Source organism: Schistocerca gregaria, chromosome 6 (assembly GCF_023897955.1).
Source record: "Schistocerca gregaria isolate iqSchGreg1 chromosome 6, iqSchGreg1.2, whole genome shotgun sequence".
NCBI classification, from domain to species: domain Eukaryota; kingdom Metazoa; phylum Arthropoda; class Insecta; order Orthoptera; family Acrididae; genus Schistocerca; species Schistocerca gregaria.
The window spans coordinates 321,667,230-321,691,190 of NC_064925.1; the positions used below are offsets into that span (position 1 = coordinate 321,667,230).

The 23,961-nt window shown below is 43.7% G+C and overlaps 1 protein-coding gene across 1 annotated transcript in view; it reads right to left on the minus strand.

Annotated features, from left to right (window-relative positions):
- Window positions 1–5,722: 5,722 nt before the first annotated feature.
- LOC126278869 (radial spoke head 1 homolog) overlaps window positions 5,723–23,961 on the minus strand; it is a 140,314-nt gene continuing 122,075 nt past the window's right edge. The window contains exon 8 of the mRNA XM_049979143.1: window positions 5,723–5,917. Within this exon, the coding sequence (XP_049835100.1) occupies window positions 5,841–5,917 (77 nt within the window). The 3' untranslated portion in view covers window positions 5,723–5,840. The remainder of the gene's footprint in view (window positions 5,918–23,961) is intronic.

Consider the following 23,961-nt stretch of genomic DNA (forward strand, 5'->3'; position numbering starts at 1 on the left):
AAACGATAAAGACAGTTTCAATTTTTTTTTTACTGAATAATAATTCGCAACGAAAAGTCAGACACGTACTAACATTCTTGAAATTTGACTCGCAACGACTGAAATGGAATAATATCTCTGACCCCTGACGTAAAAACTTATAAATAATTACGAAACAAGCCCATCCAAGTTATTGTGTGTGAAACGCAAGGTCTTTTCTAGACTAGACTGTAAACAGAAAGTGATTTATTGCAGAACTATCATTTTAAGCAACTAGTTAGCAAAATAAGCATGGAGGTAAAAAAGGAGTTTCCATTACGTCACAAACTTGAAGGCGACATCCGCCATCCTATGTAGTCCAAAGGATTAGGTTTAGTACATTTATACCTTCATGGTTCACCGTCGTAACACTTCTCACGTTGTCACTTTGACGCGTCCGTGCCCAGTTGGGGATGTCTATCGATTTTTGTGGTCGTATTCCAACTAGCGTCTGATGCTTTGATTGCGCGGAGACATAGCTCTGTTTCATGTTTGCACCGTTGAAGGCAGTGCTATTTTTACAGCAGAAAATAACTGTGGTAGTAGTTTGTCACCAAACTAGAAGGACCGCTTTATCTTAGTAGAAAACAACTACAACTCAGCAAAACGTGAACACTATCCTTTTCACAGACTAGATATGACTTGTAAGACACGAATGAGCGCTTTAGATGCATCTTCACTGAAGCTGCTACTCGAGTGTTGACAAACGTTGGGCACAATTGCAGCAGGGGGAGGCAAGGCCAACTCACATTCATCGCTTGCAGCACTCTTCGACTAATCTGGATGAAAGTATAATTGAGACTCAAATTCTATGATTTCTACTAATTAAAATATATTACTTACTCAATAAAATATACTTTACGTTTATTCTGGTCATAGTTACGCGAATTTTAGAAATGTAGTGTAGTGAACTGATGTGATTAGTGGCTGATTTATAAATCAATAAAAAATAAATTTATTTTTAGAATAAACAACTGATTAAGTGCTATAGTTAGATCTTATAATCTTGTTGCTTCATTTCAGGCTTCTTAGCCATTCCTTAAATTGTTAGCAAAAATCGTGAAGACTTCAGGAATCAATAGTCACCACCGTTCTGCCAACGACCTTGTGAAAGACCGCTCAGGAGCGGACAGAGTTTCAAGGCATCCTCTTGCCCTTGAGCTGGAAACTGTAAGTTGCAAACTGACCCTAAAAGGCGGAAGAATCAGCAGTGATCAATGGCATGAACATGCAGAAGGCAATGGAAATCATTCCGTTACAGACACGTAAATTACATATGTGCCGTGTAACAGAAAAAAAGCTGACATGATAGTCCCTCTATTGCCAAAAGATTCTAGATTGATCCCCCATTCGTATGTGTGCCAAGGAAGAGATGATTATAAAAATAAGATTGAATAACCGATTTTACGAATCGGAGAGTGGAATTTGGGAATTCAAAATGTTGTAGGGAAGCTAGGAAAACTGAAAAGGTGTATACTGTTAAATCCTGCCTAGTCGTCGAATATGGGACGTCTAGGAAAGCTGCTTTCTCGGATCGCTAGGCAGCAATTCAAGCAAATCATTTTAATGAGTTTTATTACAAAAAAGTAAATGGCAATACTTTGAGAATTACATAGATGTGTCACAAGCAAACGGCGACAGACAAAATAAACAAGCTTCCGAATACAGTTGACGCTTGTATTCAGGTCGCTAGTCTTGAAGATTCTCTTCAACTGACCGCGACCAGTCGGGAGGGGCGCCTACGTCCCCCTTCAAATAGAGGCCGCTGCTGCTGCATTGTCGTCCTAGAGAGGGGTCGGTCAGCATGCAATTGGCTGACGTTTTGTTGTCACAGCCCTCTCTGCTCTATCGTTCCCGACTGGCATGCTTGCGTTTGACTTTGCGCCGTAACACATACGAGGGTGAGTCAAATGAAAACCTTAAATTTGTAATAAGAAATCGAAATTTCGCGCCGTTATACTGTAAGTTGGTAAGCGTGCTAAAAACAGCGCGCAGAACGGCATGTAGATGGCAGAATAGTGCAGATGCACACATACCGTAGCAGTATCAGTACAAGGATGGCCGCCCCACTTGCGCCTTGCACCAGGGAAGGATAGCGTTCTGTTATTCGGTTTTTGCGTAGTGAAGGTGTGAAACCTATTGAAATTTGAAGACTAATTGAGTCATGCAATTAATTTCAACTTGTAGTAGCACGTACCCCATTCAAAAATCACCAGAAGACGAGGTACACTGGGAAGGGGCCTAGAGACATGGGAAGATTCCAGCTGTATTACATCATGGTGTGGCAGAGATATCGAAATCAGTTAATAAGATGTACCCAGGACCAGGTAAAGACTCAGGTCACACTTTAAGCGCAGAACATGAGGGACAGAAGGACTCTTAAGAGAAGCGTTAGAAAGGAACAATGTGTAAAGAAGTGATACGCTGAAGTATTGAGGAATGATGATGTGTGTTTGAAGTTCTCTAAGGCTGTATATACTGCAATAATGAATAGGAAAGTATACAGATCAGTTGAAGAAGAACAGTATCTCTAAAGAGGGCAGTCACAAGCAATGGGTGGATGTATATAGGTAAAAAGAAGAAAACTGTGAATAAAGCTTGTGTAACAGAAGAAACGCTTCAATAGACTGATGAGGAAGGAAGTACAAAATTTTTGTGGAAAGAGAGGGGTATAGCAATGTAAGTCACTTACAAATGATGTGAGTAGGAAGTGCAGAGAGGCCACAGCGAAAAGGCTATATGAATAAGGCGAAGAAATCGAAAAGGAACGTTCATCGGAAGGACAAATTCAGAACATAGAAAATTAAAAGTAAATTTCTGTGAAATTAAAAAAAAGCGTCAGTTTCAAGAATGGAGAAGAAATTCCATTGTTGAAAGCAGAGGACGGACAGATAGGTGGCAAAGGACATTGAGAGTGACTACAAGGGCGAGGAATTGTCTGCAGATACTTTAGAAGAAGAAATGGGTGTCGATCTGGAAGACGTAGGGGGTCCAGAATTTGCGCTTGACAGTTCTGGAAGACTTGTGATCAACAGGGCAGAAAACAGGTACAAGAAAAAATATACAGCTAGTTATATGTATTAGTACCAAGAGGGAGCAGTAAGAATCGAAGACCAAGAGAGAAGTACTCGTATTAAAAGGGGGGAAGGGGGCATTCTGTCTTTCTTCCCTATCATTTGAAATGTACATCGAAGAAGCAATGACAGAAATAAAAGAACAGTTCAGTGGTGTTTTGAAAACTCAAAGTGAAAGGATGTTAGTGAAGAAATTAATGAAGACTAAAAATGTTCAAATGTGTGGGAAATCTAATGGGACTTAACTGCTAAGGTCATCAGTCCCTAAGCTTACACACTACTTAACCTAAATTATCCTAAGGACAAACACACACACCCATGCCCGAGGGAGGACTCGAACCTCCGCCGGGACCAGCCGTAAGGAAGTGTAACAGTTAGTAGATTGTCGATAAACTCAACATCAAAATTGGGGATCTGTAGTAGGCAAAGTGAAGGAGCTCTGCTACAAGTGTACAACTTTGCTTCCGCCGTTTGCCGATAGGTGGCGATAACGGTAAGTAACAGTCTAAACAAACAGATCGCAGACGTCAGGCATTTAGCTTGGACCTCGGTCAACATGACCTCGTTCGAACATTAGTCGATTTGTGTCTACATCATAAAGTTGTTGTTGATTGAAAATGTCAGTTTACTAGCCTAATTCTCGTCGTTTGTGGGAGGTGTGACTGTTTTGTTTCAATATGAAGAAAACATCGGCTTAGGCTCATGAAATGCTCTCAAGTATATAATGTAAGTACGGTATTAGTGAAAGAATGTGTCGTGAGTGGTTTCAACGCTTCAAGAACGGTGATTTTAACGTCGTAGACCGGCATAGTGGTCGAAGAGAGAATGTTTTCGAAAATGCAGAAATAGAGACTCGCCTCAAACTCAAGAAGAGATTGGCACGATTAGTGGTAGTGACACAACAAGCCATTTCAAAACGTCTCAAGGCTATGGACATGATTCAGAAAGAAGGAACTTGGGTCTCGTGTGAGCTGAAACCAAGAGACGTTGAACGGCGTTTGTGTGTTTGTGAACAGTTGCTTCAAAGGCAAAAACGGAAGGGATTTCTGTATCGTATTGAGACCGGGGACGAAAACTTGGTTGATTATGATAACCCTAAACGCAAAAAAATCATGGGGACATCCTAGCCATGTTCCACGTCGGCGACCAAACCGAATATACACGGCTCCCAGATCATACTCTGCATTTGGTGGGACCAGCTCGGTGACGTCTACTATGAGGTGTTAAAACCAAGTGAAAGAATCTCACGTGCTCGTTATCGAACGCAGTTAATGCGTCTGAGCAGAGCATTAAAAGACAAACGGCAGCAATATAGTGAGAGGCACGGTTAAGTGAATGCAGAACGGCAAAGCTCGACCCCACGTTACGAAAGAAGTCAAAACGTACTTGGAAACGTTGAAATGGGAAGTCCTACCCACTCACCATATTCTCCAGACTTTTCTCCCTCTGACTATCGCCTGTTTAGATCAGTGGCACATGGCCTGGCTGACCAACACTTCCGATGTCATGAAGAAGTCACAAATTGGATCGATTCGTGGATCGCTTCAAAATATTCTAATGGAATGATGTCTACTCCCAGGGCCTTGTTTCGACTTAGGTCTTTTCAGTACTCTGTCAAACTCTTCACGTAGTATGGTATCTCCCATTTCATCTTCATCTACATTCTCTTCCATTTCCATAATATTGTCCTCAGGTACATCGCCCTTGTATAGACCCTCCATATACTCCTTCCACCTTTCTGCTTTCCCTTCCTTGTTTAGAACTAGGTTTCACAAATGGTTCTTTTTTCTCCAAAGGTCTCTTTAATTTTCCTGTAGGCACTATCTATCTTACCCCTAGTTAGTTATACCTCTACATCCTTCCATTTGTCCTCTAGCCATCCCTGCTACTGACACAATAAATTAAATCACGTTAGACAGGTTCTCGGTGGAGGAGATTTGACAAATAACGACTGAGTATCGTGAAACAACATTAAGGTCGCCTGTAAGCAGTGCGGCAAGTTTAGAATTATTGACTTCCGGAACATCAGACTAAACAAGGTCATGCGAGGAACAGCAGAGCAGTAATCACTGCTACGTGTTACATGGTAGATACTCGTATTTATACTTATTTGAACCACCTTCGTATCGATCTACAGCTCGATCCAGATCACTGCCTTCGTGTATAGGACAGTTTCCAGAAATAACTGCTGATTGTATATATTTCCGCAAAAGTTCGATCGGACGCTGTTCTTCACTCCATAATTTTATGATGGATTTACGTCTAGTAGTATAAACATCCGATCACGCCTACAGGATTGACTAAATATTCAATTTCTCATGTTACCCTTCCTAAAATTTCTTTATGTATTAGATACGTTTAATATTTACTCCAAATTACGCGTAATCCGTATTTATTTTGAACTAGTACATAATATCTGTGATGTTCACTAAGCAGCAGTGAAATAGTTTAGTAGCTCGTTGAATAATGTTATAGAGTGCATCACTGAAATTGACGTCTTGTAAATAGTAAGAATAGAGAATCTACAAAACATCTGTGTAGATCATATGCATAGCAGATAGTAATAAAGTCTGGCGTTTGAATAACACGTCGAGATAATATTCTATATCCTTTTTCCAGAACTAAGTTTTAATAAGCAGAATCTGTGACGAATTCCTTAAATTTGTAAATGTCACTCAAATAAACGATCAACAAATGTAAAGGAGTTACAGAAAATACGATAGCCTAGTGCTGCAAGGTGATTCCAATTCACGTTGTGGCGAACTCGTCGCCCATTCCCTCTTCTGTTTCTTCTTGTCCTGGTTTCACTGCCAATGCAGCCTCACCTGCAAATGAAAAGAAGGTTTCTGTGATATCTTGTAAAATTGATACCGATGCCAGCCACACGCAGTGTGTCTGTTTTCGACTCTTCAAATCGCTATAACGTGTGTAACAGAGAAATCTGTCTGTTGTACATTGAATCGAAGTTTTATCCTGTTCCATTCGCAAACCTACTGTGGGAAGAATGAATGCTCATAGCCCAATGAATAGGTTGTCATTCGCTTACTTTTGTGTTAATCATCCCTAAGGTGAGGTCAAAGAATATTCATATACTGTATCTTAATAAACAGTTCTCAGGGTTAATTATCACAAGGTATTGAGTATTCTACTTCACATTTTCCTCGATTCTGATTTTGAAGCATTTCTGTAATCATTCTGGTGCCTTTCTTTGAAAAGGTCAAGGTCCGATATGCATACCGAATAGCTGAACAGCATTCACAGAAATAATATACAAATATTCCAGAAGCAATGGATTTCTAACTGAGCTGCAGTTATCCAGTATCTTAACAAGGAAGAAATTCTGATATTGTATTGCATTTGTGTTTTTATGAAACTATATGACGTTAGTTATCCTTCATGTCTTGGATCTGTTGGGCTCTGGTACAGGCTGGTGGGAGGAGCTTTGATCACCTTCGTGTATACCTACGTAATTCGATAACCAGGCACTACAGACTTTCAGGTTCAGTCTACATCTACATCTATCTACATCTACATGGATACTCTGGAAATCACATTTAAGTTCTTGGCAGAGGCTTCATCGAACCACCTTCACAATTCTCTATTATTCCAATGTCGTATAGCGCGCGGTAAGAACGAACACCTATATCTTTCCGTACGTGTTCTGATTTCCCTTATTTTATCGAGGTGATCGTTTCTCCCTATGTAGGTCGGTGTTAACAAAATATTTACGCATTCGGAGGAGGATGTTGGTGATTGGAATTTCGTCAGAAGATTCCGTCGCAATGAAAAAGTCTTTCTTTTAAAGATGTCCACCCCAAATCCTGTATCATTTCTGTGACACTCTCTCCCTTATCTCGCGATAATACAAAACGTGTTGCCTTTCTTTGAACTTTTTCGATGTACTCCGTCAGTACCACCTGGTAAGGATCCCATACCGCGCAGAAGTATTCTAAAAGAGGACGAACAAGGGTAGTGTAGGCAGTCTCCTTAGATGATCTGTTACATTTTCTAAGTGTCCTACCAATAAAACGCAGCCTTTGGTTAGCCTTCCCCTCAACATTTTTTATGTGTTCCTTCCAATTTAACTTGTTCGTAATTGTAATTCATAGGTATTTAGATGAATTTATTGCCTTTAGATTTGATTGATTTATCGTGTAACCGAAGTTTAAGGGATTCCTTATAGATCTCATGTGGATGACCTCACACTTTTCGTTATTTAGGGTCAACTGCCAATTTTCGCACATTCAGATCTTTTCTAAATCGTTTTGCAATTTGTTTTGATCTTCTGCTGACTTTGTTAGTCGATAAACGACAGCGTCATCTACAAACAAACTAAGACGGCTGTTCATATTGTCTCCCAAAGCGGTTATATAGATAAGGAAAAGCAAAGGGCCTATAACACTACCTTGGGGAACGCCAAAAATCACCTCTGTTTTACTCGATGATTTTCCGTCAATTACTACGAACTGTAACCTCTCTGATAGAAAACCACAAATCCAATCACATAACTGAGACAATATTCCATAAGCACGCGATTTCACTACGAGCCGCTTGTGTGGTGCAATGTCAAAAGCCTTGCGTAAATCCAGAAATACGGAATCGATCTGAAATCCCTTGTCAATAGCACTCAACACTTAATGTGAATAAAGAGCTAGTTGTATTTCACAGGAACGATGTTTTCTAAACCCATCTTGACTGTCTGTCAATAGACAGTTTTCTTCGAGGTAATTCATAATGTTTGAACACTATATATGTTTCAAAATCCTGCTGCATATCGACGTTAACGACATGGGCCTGTAACTTAGTGGATTACTCCTACTAACTTTGTTGAATATTGGTGTGACCTGTGCAACTTTCCATTCCTTGGGTACGGATCTTTCGTCGAGCGAATGCTTGCATATGATTGTCAAGTATAGAGCTAATGAATCAGCATACTCCGAAAGAATCTAATTGGTATACAGTCTGAACCAGATCATTTGCTTTTATTAAGTGATTTAAGTTATAGATATTTACTTCTACGTTACTCATGTTGGTAGCTGTTCTCGATTCGAATTCTGGAATATTTAGTTCGTCTTCTTTTGCGAAGGCATTTCTGAAGGCTGTGTTTAGTAACTCTGTTTGGCAGCACTGTCTTCTATTGTATCTCCATTGCTGTCGCGCAGAGAAGACATTGATTGTTTCGTGGTGGGGGAGAGTAGTGTATAACGTCCCGTCGACAACGAGGTCAATAGAGACGGAGCGCAAGCTCGGCGGAGGGAAGGATGGGGAAGGAAATCGGCCGTGCCCTTCCAAAGGAACCATCCCGGCATTTGCCTGAAGCGATTTAGGGAAATCACGGAAAACCTAAATTAGGATGGCCGGAGACGGGATTGAACCGTCCTCCTCCCGAATGCGAGTCCAGTGTGCTAACCACTGCGCCACCTCGCTCGGTGATTGTTTCTTGCGGCTAACATACTTCACGCACGACCAGAATCTTTTCGGATTTTCTGCCACGTTTCGAGACAAAGTTTCGTTGTGGAAACTATTGTAAGCATCTCGCATTGAAGTTCGCGCTAAATTTCGATCTTCTGTAAAAGATCGCCAATCTTGAGGATATTGCGTCTGTTTAAATTTAGCATGCTTGTTTCGTTGTTCCTGCAACAGTGTTCTAACCCGTTTTGTGTACCAAGAAAGATCAACTCCGTCGTTAGTTAATTTATTTGGTATAAATCTCTCAATTGCTGCCTATGCTATTTCTTTGAGTTCAAGCCTCATCTGATCTACACTTATATTATTAATTTGGAATGAGTGGAGATTGTCTCTCACAAAGGCGTCAAGTGAATTTTTATCTGTTTTTTTGAATAGGTTTTCTTTCGCTTATTTTTGGAGGATTTGGGGATTACAATATTCAACCTCGCTACGACAACCCTGTGTTCACTAATTCCTGTACCGGTTTTCATGCTCGTTATTAGCTCAGGATTCTTTGTTTCTAAGAGATCAAATGTGTTTTCACAACCGTTTACTATCCGCGTGGGCTCATGAAGTAACTGCTCGAAATAATTTTCAGAGAATGTGTCTCGCACAATTTCGGATGATATTATAAGCGTACCTCCGGAATTAAACATGTATTTTTGCCAACATATAGGGGGTAAATTAAAGTCTCCACCAACTATTATCATAGGAGTCTGGTACTTGTTTGAAATCAAACTCGAGTTTTCTTTGAACCTTTCAGCAATTGTATCATCTGAATTGGGAGGTCGGTAAAAGGATCCTATTATTATTTTATTCCGGTTGCCAACAATGACCTCTGCCCATACTAACTCACAGGAAGTATCTACTTCAATTTCGCAAACTACTTCTAACAATAACAAACACGCCATCACCAACCGTGTTTAGCCTATCCTTTCGTAACACCGTTAGGTTCTTCGCGAAAATTTCGGCTGAGCCTATATCCGGCTTTAGCCAGATTTCAGTGGCTATAACGATATGAGCATCAGTGCTTTCTATTAGAACTCGGAGCTTTCGTACTTTCCCAACACAGCTACGACAATTTACAACTGTTAGATCATTAGTTCTTTTATCTTCGTTCTTCCTGTGTTCGGCATGCACACTTTGAGACTGAAGCCCTTCCTGTGTTTTCCCGAGAGCCTCTAACCTAAAAAACAGCCCAGTCCACGCCACACAGCCCCTGCTACCCGTGTAGCCGCCTCCTGCATATAGTGGACACCTGACCTATTCAGCGGAACCCGAAACCTAACCGCCCTTTGGCGCAACTGCACCCTACACAGTCGCAGAACAGTCTGAGCCTCTGATTCAGACCCTCCAGTTGGCTCTGTACGAGTGGTCCGCAATTAGTCCTGTCTACTATTCTGTAAAAGGTCAGTTCTGCTTTTGTCTTGCAAACAATACTGGCAACCTTTACCACTTCTGTTAGCCACTCGAAACCAGAGAGAATCTCTTCTGATCCAAAGTGACACATATCATTGGTACCTACGTGAGCAACCACCTGCAGTTGGCTGCACCTTGTGCTCTTCATGGCATCTGGGAGGACCTTTTCCACATCTGGAATAACTCCACTCGGTACGAAAACGTATGTGGCTTCCTGTCAGCCACGCCCCTAAGGGGCCCCATAACGCGTCTAACGTTGGAGCTCCCAAATAGCCATAATCCCATCTTTTGTGACTGCCTGGATCTTGCAGGCTCAGTGGTTTCCTCTGAAACAGTACAGGCGACAGCGTCTGGTTCAGCGACAGTGTCAGTCACAGACAGCACCTGGAACCTGTTTGTCAGACAAACCGGGGAGGCCTTACGTGCGGCCGCCTGGGAAGCTTTCTGGCCGCCTGTTTCGTCCCGGGGCGATCTCCCACTACACCACAGGTGAAGGGTCTAACTCAGTGCGAGCAGTAACTGGGTTGGCCGCCGGTGAGGACCTATCGGAGGACTCTTACGTGCTGGACGTCAGTTGGATCCCCACGGCCGGCCCACAACAGTGGTGCCCATCCACTGCAGCCTCAAGTTGTGTAACTGAAGCCACCACAGACTGAAGCTGAGAGCGAAGTGTCACCAACTCGGCTCGCATACGCACGCAACAATCGCAGTCCCTGTCCATACTAAAGACCATGGAAAACTAAACTATGCAGATAAACGGACTATCGGCACGTGCTGCACAAACTCTACTGTAGGGTGAGTGTTTCGAGTGCGATTTCGAGGGCGTCTGTGTCTACTGTTCCAACCTCACAAGAGGACGTGAGACAGAACGATGAAAATGGTTTAGAAAGACACACTAGAATTGATACTGGACTCTAGTGTTCAGAATGGGAAAATTAGCCAGACTGCAACCCTGGAAATCAGAAATGAACTTGCTGCCTGGGCTATCGTCATTGCGAAGCTCGAGGGGCGTTTAGAAGAATTGGAAAAAGAGAATGAAAGACTGCGTCAGCAACCGGTCAAGACATGGGCTGGAGTGGCCGCGCAAGCGCAAACCACCAAAGAGACTATTGCCAATATTTCGAAGAGACCAGACACGGCGGTCTTCCTGAGTCCCCTGCCTGTACAGAGTATTAAGAAGGTGCCGAAGATCTTTACTACTACGATCGACCCTGCTAATGATAAAATCAAAATTAATAAGGTAAAGGTGACAAAAATGTTGTTATTGTTAATGTAGCCACTGAGGATGACAGAAAGAAAACTCTGAACAACACAACACTAAACAAAGCAATAAAGTGCGAACCACCAAAAAAGCGAAACCCTTTGGTGATTCTCTATGACGTACCAGTAGCATTAAAAGATTACGACACCTATGAGACAATGTATCATCAAAACTTTGATGACATGGACTGGAATACGTTTAAAAATAAATTCAAGTTACGCTTTAAAACTGGGCCCTGGGATGTAGTACATCACGTTTCCGAGGTCTCAGGAAAAATGTGGTGAAGGCTCACCAGAATGGGCAGAATCTACATAGGTTTCCATGCCATCAATGTTGGAGATTACTTAGTGGTTCTCTGATGCCACAATTGTGTCGACTTGGACCATGCACTGAAGCACTGTGAACGAAAGCCGGCTTGCTCCAGGTGTAGGGCTGAGGATCACGTTAAGAAGAACTGTGGCAAAGCTGGGATATGAATCCCCTGCACAGGGAAAGGAAAGAAGACCTGTAACACCACCGGAAGAAACTGCCCAACATACCGAATGATAGAGCAAAGGCTTATTGCCCGAACCGATTATGGCTGAGGTTATACCTGGACACAGGAAGGCTAAGAGAAAGTCCCCGAGAAAGAGATTGAGGGATGCAATGAGGGCAAGTAGAGTCAGAGAATTCATTCAAAAGTTCACAAAGTCGCAATCTCTAACAGTAGCAACAAAAGTAGCATGTGTGCAAACAGGCCTTTGCGGTCAGAAGGAGGCTCCCTCTCCTCCAAGCCGGAGACTAAGGTCGCCTGAAGATCATGCATGACCACATGGGCATCCTGTGGTAGAGAGTCTACCGGTGAAAAAGTATAACGAAACAAGAACCAAAGAGCCAGTGCAGGTGAATGATGTGGGCAGCTCAAGTTCGTCAACAGGCCTACCACCTCAGAGGGGGTTGGGAATGGACCCTGCTAGGATATACCCCAACCTGGAGCATGCTCTGCAATAAGCTCGCCTATAGGAGCTGGCTGTCCTCACTGAGCCTTAAGGCATGTGGTGTGCGCCGGCCATGAGTATGGAAGAGAAATCACCTTTCTGGTAATGGAGGCTGTAGACAGGATGGAGCTTAAGACAATGAATCTTCCCACTGACTTTGGGGCCCTGCAGGACTTAGTTAGAAAGGTGTTTGAGAGACGAAATGATAAATTTGATCTTGATGAGCTATATAATCAATCATTTATCACTAATGGAAGAATAGCACACGGCTGGAGTAAGAACTGGTCAGATTCTCATATTCGTACATATTTTCCACATGAACCATTTAAGCGTTGGACAGATAAACACACGGAACAGCAAATTAGTCCTGCAGGAACTCCGCAGAGTGGTGGAGGAGATGAGTTTAGATGTCCTCTCTCTGCAGGAGCCGTACTGCCAATCTGGGTGAATCCCTTTCATGGCTGTCCATTGGCAAGTAATTCACCTCGGCGTGGAACCAAGGGCCGCAGTCATAGTGGCAAACAGGGCGTCGAGAACGACAGTTCTTGCATAGTTCTCTGATGACCACTGCAACGTCATGGAATTACAGTCGCCCTTAGGAGTACTTTATATCGCCAATATGTACTTTCAATATGGCAGAGGAATTGATGAATTCCTGGATAAACTAACTCATAACCACAGCGTTGCAGGGGCGCAGATTTATAGTGACAGCAGATATAAATGCCAAGTCCACCCTATGGTTCAGTGCCACTCAAGACGACGGAGGTGAAAAAGCAGAAGAAACCATTAAGGCACTGAAATTAGTTGTCGCCAACAAGCAAGGGAACCCCCCTCCCCCCACGTACTCCAGCGAGTGGAGGAGGGCACAAACATCGACGTTACTCTAGTAATGCAAAATCATGTAACAAGATAATGGACTGGGGTGTATGGGATCAGGTCACAACAGGCGACCATAATTTAATAACCTTTTCCATAACGGACCGGGAGTGCCACTGGGACATGGGGTGAGACTTAGACCACTTAGCGAGGGAGTGCGACGTACCGATATTGCCGTAGGGTGATGAGAATGTAGAGGAATACGCCGAAGAGCTGGTGAAAGCAGTTACCAAGGCGGTAAAGGCAGGAGGAGAGTCGTTGCGGCCTCCTCTTCATCATGCTCAGCCGAACTGGGACAGATGCGCCAGTCTGTAAGGAGGGCGGGGAGGTATAACCATCGGAGAGTCATCTGGGAAGAAAAGCAACGATGGCTGCAAGCGTACAGAGAAGCCAAAGAACAGTTCCAACAGGAGCTCAGTGCAGTCAGGCTAAGGAGTTGGGACAAGTACATTCAAAGCCAATTGGCTACAGACCTATGGGGTGTCCCGTGCAAGCTAGTACAGGAAAAAAATAGGTCGCCTATAGTGTTATCTTCCGTTAGGGATGGGGACCAGATGGCTGGGACTTGGCTGGAAACTGCTGAGGTCCTCCTCCAGTTCCTGTTGCGTGGTGATAGAGAGGAAGACGTCTCAGATGAACAACAAAGGATCAGGAGAGAAAACCAGCAGGTCTACGTAAACAATACCATGATTTATCCTTTCTCCAAAGAGGAAGTAGGTGCCCCAATAAAGGCCCTTAAGAAGGGCGAGGCTCCTGGATCAGATGGCATTACAAAAGAGGTGGTGCAATTCCATGCCCGCCAGCTGGTGGTACCTCACGCTAAATTATACAATGAGTGTCTACGGCTGAGAAAATTTCCATCTGTTTGGAAAAAAGCAAATGTGGCAATAGTCCGAAAAGGTCCAGATAAAGACCCTAAAGATGTGAAATCTTACAGACCCATCTGCTTACTGACCTGCTGGGCAAAGTTTTTGAGAAGTTGCTAGCAGACAGAGCACTCCACGTGTTGTGTGGGATGAGTGACAAACAAATTGGCTTCCAGTCAGGGCGAGCAGCATCTGACGCAATCGCCCTGGCTGCAGATGTCTGTGACCCTGTCCCGCACAGTTACATTGTTGCCATCATGGTGGACATCAATGGCGCCTTCGACAACCTGTGGTGGCCTGAGCTCTTCTCCTGCTTTCGGAAAAGAATTGTCCAGGGCCGCTATATGGCTGTCTTAGGAGCTATTGCGAAGACAGGAAGGTCTGGCTATCGGCCCCTAGTGGAAGAATTAGGAAGAAGATAACAAAGGAGTGTCCTCAGGGCTCTGTCCTGGGGCCTCTCTTTTGGGGTGTCAACATGGAACCCCTTCTGGATGAGTTAAAGAGCAGTAACGATGTGCTAGAGAGGAAGACGTCTCAGATGAACAACAAAGGATCAGGAGAGAAAACCAGCAGGTCTACGTAAATAATACGCTCCATTGAGGAGCAATTACAGCCTATGCAGACGACCTCCTCCTGCTGGTTAGCGGCTGTAGCCGCGAGGACCTAGAACCTAAATTTGAAAGAGCTATATCTATTATGACGGCATGGTGCCACAAAGCCGATATGACAATTCCGCCAAGCAAGTCCACATACTTGGACAACTTATTAGGAATCCAACTGTTAGAATTAAAGGCTCACCAGCTCTTCGGTGCTGTGAGGCCCGATATCTAGGTTTAGTCGTCGACGAGAGGTGGAACTATAAATCATATATTGACACCGTAACACAAAGGTCATTAGAAACGCTAAAAAACCTAATTGGAATTGGCCACAAACGCTTCCATCTCCCACCTGTCCCAATTAAATTATACCATAATAGCATCCTAAACTCAATCGTGGGATACTGGTCAGGGGTCTGGGCACACAGGCTCATGAGGGCTATGCGTGCTATGGGCGTAAGAAGGATGCAGCGAAACATGCTCCTGCGCTCGGTAGGGGCATACGGAATAACTCCTGGGGGCATTGCTCTTATTATTGGGGCTCTGTCCCTTTCATATAAAAATCAGGGAACAGGCTGCCTGGTACTGGGTGAAGAAGGAAAGGAGGGAAAAGATAGTGGAAATAACGGGGATAATCCTGGAATAAAAAGAAGGGGGAAAGAGTTGTGGCAAGAGCAGTGGGATAATGATGATATGGGGCGAAGAAGATATGAGTTGCTGCCACACATTGAGGAGCAATTACAGCTTACATATCTTAAACTAACCAGAGGACTGCTGCACTTTCGTACTGGACATGGACCATATCCAACATACTTATGTCGGTTCGAGAGGCGGGCTATACCAACGTGTGACTTTGTTGCCGTGCAAGGCAATCCAGACCATGTTGTGTATGAGTGCCCCCTATTCGACGATGTTGGAGATGAACTTAGACAACAACTTCCTAACCATGACACACACCACCTGCACAGGCACAACACCTTTCACGTCCTGAACAAACTCTCAGATGCAATATCCATAAAAGTTATTACGGAATTTTTAAGGAACAATCTATAATATGTAATTACCCGAATTAGACTCCGTGCACCTATCCTGTTCCGCCGGGGCGTGGACTTGGCCAGCTGCTTCACGGCTGGGATCCGTCATGTCTCGGGTTGGGGGGGGGGGGGGGGGTGCACACTTTTCACAGATCGTGACACGCACTGACAATGACAGAATAGATAAGAAATAGGGTGATAAGACAGGAAAACCCCTTAGAATAGCACTGCAGCGATTAACGTCTTCGGCCAGCCCAGTGCCAGGGGCATGCCCACTGGGGTCAGCTCGGTCGGCATGGCCAACAACAACGTAGGTTTGTTAAACACTGGCACACCTGCAACGCTGCAGGCAGTGTAGATTAGTTAGGTATAGGTAGTTGCACGTACATTGTAAAATAACAACTTAGAGAACCACTCACAAGCAACTAGCAACCAAGATACACGTAATAGTTGAATAGAAATGCCTGTAGTGGTGAAATAATAGTACGAGTAGAATTAACATACCTGTAGTGTTAGCAATTAAGCTGCAGTAATTGTAATATGACTGTAATATTAGGACCCATTAATGTAGTAAGGTAGTGGGTTGATATGTATCTTTGCAGCCAATTTTGAATAAAGATTAAAAAAAACACTACTGTAGACCCTGACGAAAACGTAGGAATTGTGTCTAATAATACGTAGATATTCAAAAACCTGACTTCTGAAGCACTCAGGCGCAGTAAATAATTCGACCCTGATTAGGAACTTGTAATATGTCACAAAACCGATTTACTTTCCGACGCAAACGAACCTGGTGACATAGAGGATACCTTACCTCACCCAGTCAGGTCGCTAACAGATGATGGATTGTGGTCTCCCTGTAGGTACTTGTATCCTGAGGGGTAATGTTGTGTGTTTGACAATTGGATCCTGATTCTGAGGCTCTGGAGAGTTTATGAAGTTTTAAAAGGCAATTGCTATGCCTTTTTCATCTGTTTCAGTTCTCGCTAATGGAGGGAGATGATAACACCCATTCGGTCGGCGGGTGACCTGCGAAGCGTCATGGAATAATATCCTTGGCACAGTTGAATTAAATTTTGAATCCTTCTCCTGATAGTTCCAGAGTTGGGCAAAGAAGATCAAGATGATAACAAGCAGGTGGAATGTTCACAAAGAAGGAGCACAGAAGCTGCATGTAATACAACTGCAAGACAGAGTTTAATGCCACACACTGGATGTCCAAGGCTCCTGTGCATTAGACAGATATAGGGAGAGGGGACCGTCACTATGATGACTACGCAGAGTGGAGCAAGCGAGTATCAAGTTGGACGCAAGAGTAACTATTCAGTACACCAACTCTACAAAATACGCCCGCCACTGCTCCTGAAGGCAGGGCTGAGACACCTTTCAGTCTGGGCCAAGGTGACCAAAGAAGCTGACCAGACAAGACAATCAGGCCAAGTGATATCAGTGCAGCCTCACAGTAGCAGGGAACACAGGGCAGTCATGCATAAATGTTACTCTTGTTCCAGTGGAGGACTCAACTTTGTTTGCAGCCGTCCAGTCTGGAGCTTGGACCCAGGTTGGTGTATCCTCTGCTCATCTCGTCCAACTGTCTTCAATCTTTGATGAAACAGCAAGGCCTGCCTGGGGTTCGTAGCCACTATGAGCCGCAATGCTGCACCTGAGGCAAGACGAGGGGGGCTGTGGGCACTATCAACCAGCAGATCTTTTGGTGGCCCAATCAGTGAGTCCAGGGAGCAGACCATCATCTTACATCGAGCGGCGCATAGCTGCTACCACCTGCCTTCTATTTCTGTGGGCTGACTTCTGTGCTGCCAGCTGTTCTCCTGTCGGCTGGCCGCAGCGTGAATCCGCACAACTGCATGCAACTTTTGCAGAGCTGGTGGTGCCTTTTCTACTCGCGGTCTATATTACGGTAAGGCATGCCCTGGTTATCCGCTTTCCGGAACTGCTATTGGCCGCGGCCAGCGGGAACGACGCTGCCTGCCCAGTGTGGCCAGTGGCCTTCTGATGTCACTGGGCGCCGACGGCTGACGCTGCTGTTTCAGCCACTGCTGATATCGAGGCTGCCTACTGCGTACTGATGTCGCCACATGCCTGGCATAACGCACGCCACTGCTGCCCTGCTGTCTTGGAGCAACAATCGGGCGTCTGGCAGGCCGTCACCATCGAAACACTGCTCACCGACGTCCAAGTGTAATCTACAGGCTGAACTCAGCAACCTACCACCACCGCGCAGCGCAGTGTCTGGGCCCCGGGCGTTACAGGTCCTTTTTGTTGTAGCGTTTATTGCAAACAGGCACATGGTGAGTCAGAATATTGTGCATTGCTCTTACGTCTCAATCCATTCTCTTGGAGAGCATGTTGCGACGTCATTACCTCTTGCTGATGAGCTAAGGCGTGACAATGCACTTGGAGACGGGGTCTTCACTTATCATTGGTTGACCGCAACATGGGCGTATATGGTAGCGTTACCTTTCATTGGTCAAAATGTTGAGTCAGATACTGCACTGCTGCTTACGAGAGAGTTGGTTGGTGGTCGCAGGCGCAAGCCGTCGCGAGTGGTGCAAGGTCGCATTTTGTCATAGTTGATAGCAGGAGTTGTAGTTTTTTCACTCAGAATATGCTCAAGGATTATTAAGAAGTAATTGAGACAAGAGGGGATAAATTCTAGTTTCCGATACCACCCGTCGGCTTTGACCAATGACTTCATACGTAAGGCAAAGATGCTGTAATGGACAATCTATAAGTGGAACGGATTATACTCGCAAACAAATGAATGTAGTATGCCATAAAATAGTACATTAAATGCGGCTATTATTTAGGCGCGATGTTTATTTAAACCAGTTGAAGATGACTGAAATAAGTAAGAACACGAGAGTAATTACGAGTGCATATATTATGTAATATAATATGGCTCTGAGCACTATGGGACTTAACTTCTAAGGTCATCAGTCCCCTAGAACTTAGAACTACTTAAACCTAACTAACCTAAGGACCTCACACACATCCATTCCCGAGGCAGGATTCGAATATGCAACCGTAGCGGTCACGCGGTCACGCGGTTCCAGCGCCTAGAACCGCTCGGCCACACCGGCCGGCTGTAATTAATATAACAGAACAGCGTTGTGTAGAACCTGTTGCCAGTGATATGGAAGGCATAGTATAACGTTAGCAGAGCCTGTTCGATTATATTTTCCTCACGTACTGCAAAAACGATATAAATAATGAATCGTCGAATAGTTGGAATCGGTAACTAGAAGCAACCTATGTAGGAGGTCATTTCTAGTTACCGATTCCAATATTCTGTTTGTTGCGCAAAAATCTTATAACATATCAGAAACATGCGTAAAAAATGGTCTTGTTAGTGAACTACAGAATACGACTAGACTTTCAAAAAATGAAAGTCTTTACACACATTACTGCACACGCAAAGAAATAAAATGCAAAAAAGACCAAACCTTGCAACCAATAACTATACTACACGAAAGTCGCACCAGCTGTAGTAGCTCCAAATAACTCTCAGTAGAATCGATACACCAGGAGTGACAGTAAAAATAAGACAAGTGTAGCAAAAACATCATAAAGGAAAACATAATAGTGGCTACATAGAAATGAACTTACCGCATATGAAGTTCCAAAGGAGTCAAAGATCGAGGCTGACAAGAACAAAATGAGAACACAACAAGAAATGGTAATGTTAGAAGTTCAAACTGTAGCGAAAGAAGCAAAATCCAGAATAACTAATAAAAAAATAATAAGAAACACAAACTCCAAGCACGAATGAGGTACCATTCATAACAGTTCTTCCCGCCCTCAACCACACGCAAAATTTTAAAATAATAAAAAAAAAATGAAACCACGAGTCAATCACATAAACTCTCCGACAAAGACACAGCAATACCCCTCGGCCCACCATTGTAACCAGAAAATATTAAAATGACAGAAAAACCTTCCTCCATAGAAACAAAAAAAGTAGCACTCGCACAATACAGTAACATAAAAAAACGCAACGTAAAACAAGAAAAAGGTATCAGACCCACCAACACCTAACTAACAAAACGATGCCTGTACATTTTGCTGACTACTTTCATAAATGCAAGAAATAAACAATAACCTTTAGGAATACTCTTCCTGCGACAGTATTCATCTAAATGGCCTTGCAACACCGAAATCCTTCTCTTTCCCAGCAATGACGCCCAATGACTGCAAAAATTTTATAGTTGATTTACGGTCACTCTTTTTCTGAAGCAGAATTTTCGCAGTAAAAACAACTGACTCATCCATAATGAGCAGCGTGAGAAATGAAGACCTTATAAATCACGACTACTTGTAAATCACGACTACTTTCATTAACAAAAGATGCCGAAAACAAATTACGATATGATAACAAAACAATCTACATCGAATTTTTAATATACGAGCGTAACAAGGAAATCCAGAGAAATCATTTAACGTTCATAGACAGCTGTAAGGTGTCAGGCAAATCCAACACCTTCCATGAAAACCCTGACATGATAAGCAAATCCACTAGTATGTCACATAGCTCCGAATAAATCGTGACATTAAATTAACCAAAGTAATACGAGTAACGAGTGAGCAAATGGAATACCACAGACTAACACAAGAATGCCTAAATGCATGTCGTACCTTCCCACCGTGAGGCAGACGCAGTTCCGAGGGGAGAAACGAGGACAGAAGCCGAGAGCAGAACCGTGTTAAGCTAGAAGGCCCCTACGATAAGGGACGGACGGGCCAGCCCACCTGTACGACTACCACCCGCACGTTTTAGCGTGACACTTTTTTGCGTCTCAGGTACGTCAAGGACCACCCCCCAGCCCATGTTAAAAGCTAGAGCCCTCCAGAAAAACAGTATAGATCTTACGATAACACAAAAAGGGCCACTACCACCCGCAAGTTTTTTAGCGTGAGACTTTTTCGTGTCTCAGGCACGTCAAGGACCACCCCCCAGCCCATGTTAAAAGATAGAGCCCTCCAGAAGAACAGTATCGATCTCACGATAACACTAAAAGGACCACACCAGCTGCAGGTTTTAGCGTGAGACTTTTTAGCGTCTCTGTTACGTTGCAAACTTTAAAAACATTGCCCCACCACGAAAAGTATAACGTTTCTCATTGGATAGACAGAATTTTTGTAGGCGGAGCTTAAGGTTAACATTGAGATCCTGACTGGTCAGATGAAAACACAGCCAGATAGTTTTTTAAACTAACTTCGGTAAATTGTAGTAAGGAGAAGTTACGAGTTAGTTCCGAGACGGCGAGCTGGATGGCTGCTGCGCCGGCCGCTGCCGCCCTGACGCTGTCTAAACACCGACAAGGTAATGAACGCACGCGATGCCGCATTTTTGAGCGCATAAGGCTTCACTCAGAACTGCAGAAGACTCATCTGTTACACCCCTTTTTTGCGTAATACTAGTGTCGATCGTTAATTAAAACTCATGGTGTTCACATTTGCCACTTGAAGAACAGATCCGAAACACGATGATTTTTCTTTTATATATTTATTGAGAAGCCACATCAGCCACTGTAATTTACGACAAGTTAGATAAGTAATTAAAGATAATTGAGGGTCACTGTAGACCATTTTGATAGTTTTCTCTTTTGTGAAACTTAAATTAAACCTAGAATATAGATGTGGTATGGCATAGGTCATCCTTCGATCGGTTGTAGAACTTGGAAACCCATTCAGGGAATATTCGTTCACGTTTTTGTTGAACGCAGTTGGTTTTTACCATCCTGTATTAAAACATTTCCTTTTATCAATAGTGCAATTTGTAAACGATGTTTTGTGAGTAGAATAAAATTTCCAATGGTAAATTTAACTGCTTTTTCGACGTTATTTTACCAGCTAACTAAAAATAGGCAAGCCTTGAACCCTTTCCACTTAATTTAGTTAGTATTAAAATTCTTTTACAGGGACTGCAGTGGAGCTGACGCTGAGATCATTTAGTATTTGGTTATATCATCGCTAGTCTCACTGAACTCTTCTGAATTCTACATATCATGTGTGGTCTGGCGTCTTCTTACCAGCAACAGGTCCCAGGTTCAAACTAGTTAATTCCCTAAAAAACAAGCTCAGAGCGTCGTTGCGCGAAAGTGGTAGGGAGACACGATATAGTACAAACAGACACCACCATGAATGTTTAGACAGCAATCTGTGGCATAAACAAAATAACATCACTCATTACGTCATTGGTCAAAGACGACGGGTGGTATCGGACACTAGAATTGACCCACAAGAGGTACTGTGATAGACATTATAATTCGCGAGTTGCGTACAAGACTTACGAAGCAATCAGTCGAGTACGATGTTGTGTAATGTCTCGTGAGTGTATTTTGAACAGCGTTGTGGCAAGAATTGTACGCTCAATAAATTAATGGTTTCACTTGGAAAGAATTTATGTGCTGCTTACTGGAAAGTATACCGGCTTTTTTTTCAGATCAGTTTCAGCCACCACTTCATAAGTAGAGGCAGGGCCGTGCGTGGTCTTCTGAGAGAAGAATTTCAACTTTGGAAGACGCAAAATGAGCGTATAGAACTGTGAATTACATGCCTGATGCTGTACGCCTCCAATTACAGCCCTCACGTCGACAGTCAGACTTACAAAACCAGCCATCCTACAACGTGTTTTGGAGCAGAGGTGTTGTAGTATGATATGCCGATTATGCATCCACATGGAAAACTAGTGGCAGGGGGGAGATAGACACTCTACCACCTTCCGAGTACTAGAAGATCACAGTGGCTGGACTTTTTCATGCTCGAACCTTAATACATCAAGATGTGCAGTTTTGGATGTGGGAGGTAAGTGACCAGAACTCATTTCTTGTGTGAGGGGGAAGTGGTCTTGATAGTAATTAGTTTTCGCCAGCTGGACCTCGTTGTTTGACGGCCTGGCTTACGAAGGCTGGGTTAGACGCTTTGTGTCTATGTCATTTAATCAAGAGAAAACCGAGCGAGGTGGGGCAGTGGGTAGAACACTGGACTCGCATTCGGGAAGACGACGCTTGAAACCCGCGCCTGGCCATCCTGATTTCCTTAAACCGCTTCAGGCAAACGCCGGGATGGTTCCTTTGAAAGGGCTTGGCCGACTTCCTTTCCCATCCTTCTCTAAATCCGATCGGACGATGACCTCGCTGTCTGATCACCTCCCCCAAATCAACCAACGAACCAAGGGGAGAGTTGTAGCATCACCGCCTCTGTGTGCTTCCTCACGATCACTAGGTGGTGAGATGAGAATCCAACTGGCTAATGTCTAAAGGAGATCCTTCTCTGAAGGTTTTGTAAGCCTGTAGTCTTTCGCCTTTTGGTATACTGCCCTCAATTTTTTTTCTAATTGTGATGATATTTTCCTTTCTGCAAAACTTTTAATTTATCTTTAATACATTTTTATATAATCTAGTCTGAATCTGCCCCTACTATTTTTCCCTACCACAGCACCTTTCATTTATTGGTGAAAGATGCCGTAGCAGATGTCCCAGTAACCTGGCCTGCCTCTTCTCACCTCTTCACTAGTACTAATTTTAAACAGTAATGTTTCTGAGTTGTATCCTTTTAGTGGTGTTGGAGCTGCATAGATGAGGCAAGCTTAAACCTACTGCAGTTGGTGTTTAAACACAAGCATTTCATGTCCCCATGCATAATTACTCACATGGAAAATAATTCCAGGTGTCTCAGCTTGACCGCTAACAGATGGTCCCAATCTCAATTTTCTGTCCTTCTCTGCCTAGTTAGAATACAGTTGATGATGACTCGCAATGGCACTGACGTAGAGACTGGTGAAAGAATCATCCGTTTCCTTTGGCCAAAGATGGCGGGGTTCACGAAGTGATTGTCTGAGCAAAAGGAAATTCCAGAGAGTACCTAAAGTCGCAAGGATGCAATAAGCAGTCCAGAGAGGAATGCGAAATGAAAAACGAACACAACCAAAGTCAGTCACTCTACTATGAATGGGAGATCAAAGGCTTAAGAGAACAGATAGGAATTGATGCGCAAATGTTGGGCTACAGTATTTACTGACACTCTCGTGTCAGTGGAAGGGGCCAGGTGGCAATCTCGCGCTGGCGACACCCTGCATGAGAGAACGCTGTGATCTTGCCACAAGTCCGCGTATCTCTCACTTTGTCACGCCCGGTCCTCACAGCTTTACTTCTGCCAGTATCTCGTCTCCTACCTTCCAAACTTTACAGAAGCTCTCCTGCGAACCTTGCAGAACTAGCACTCCTGAAAGAAAGGATACTGCGGAGACATGGATTAGCCACAGCCTGGAGGATGTTTCCAGAATGAGATTTTCACTCTGCAGCGGAGTGTGCGCTGATATGAAACTACCTGGCAGATTAAAACTGCGTGACCGACCGAGCTGTGAGGACCG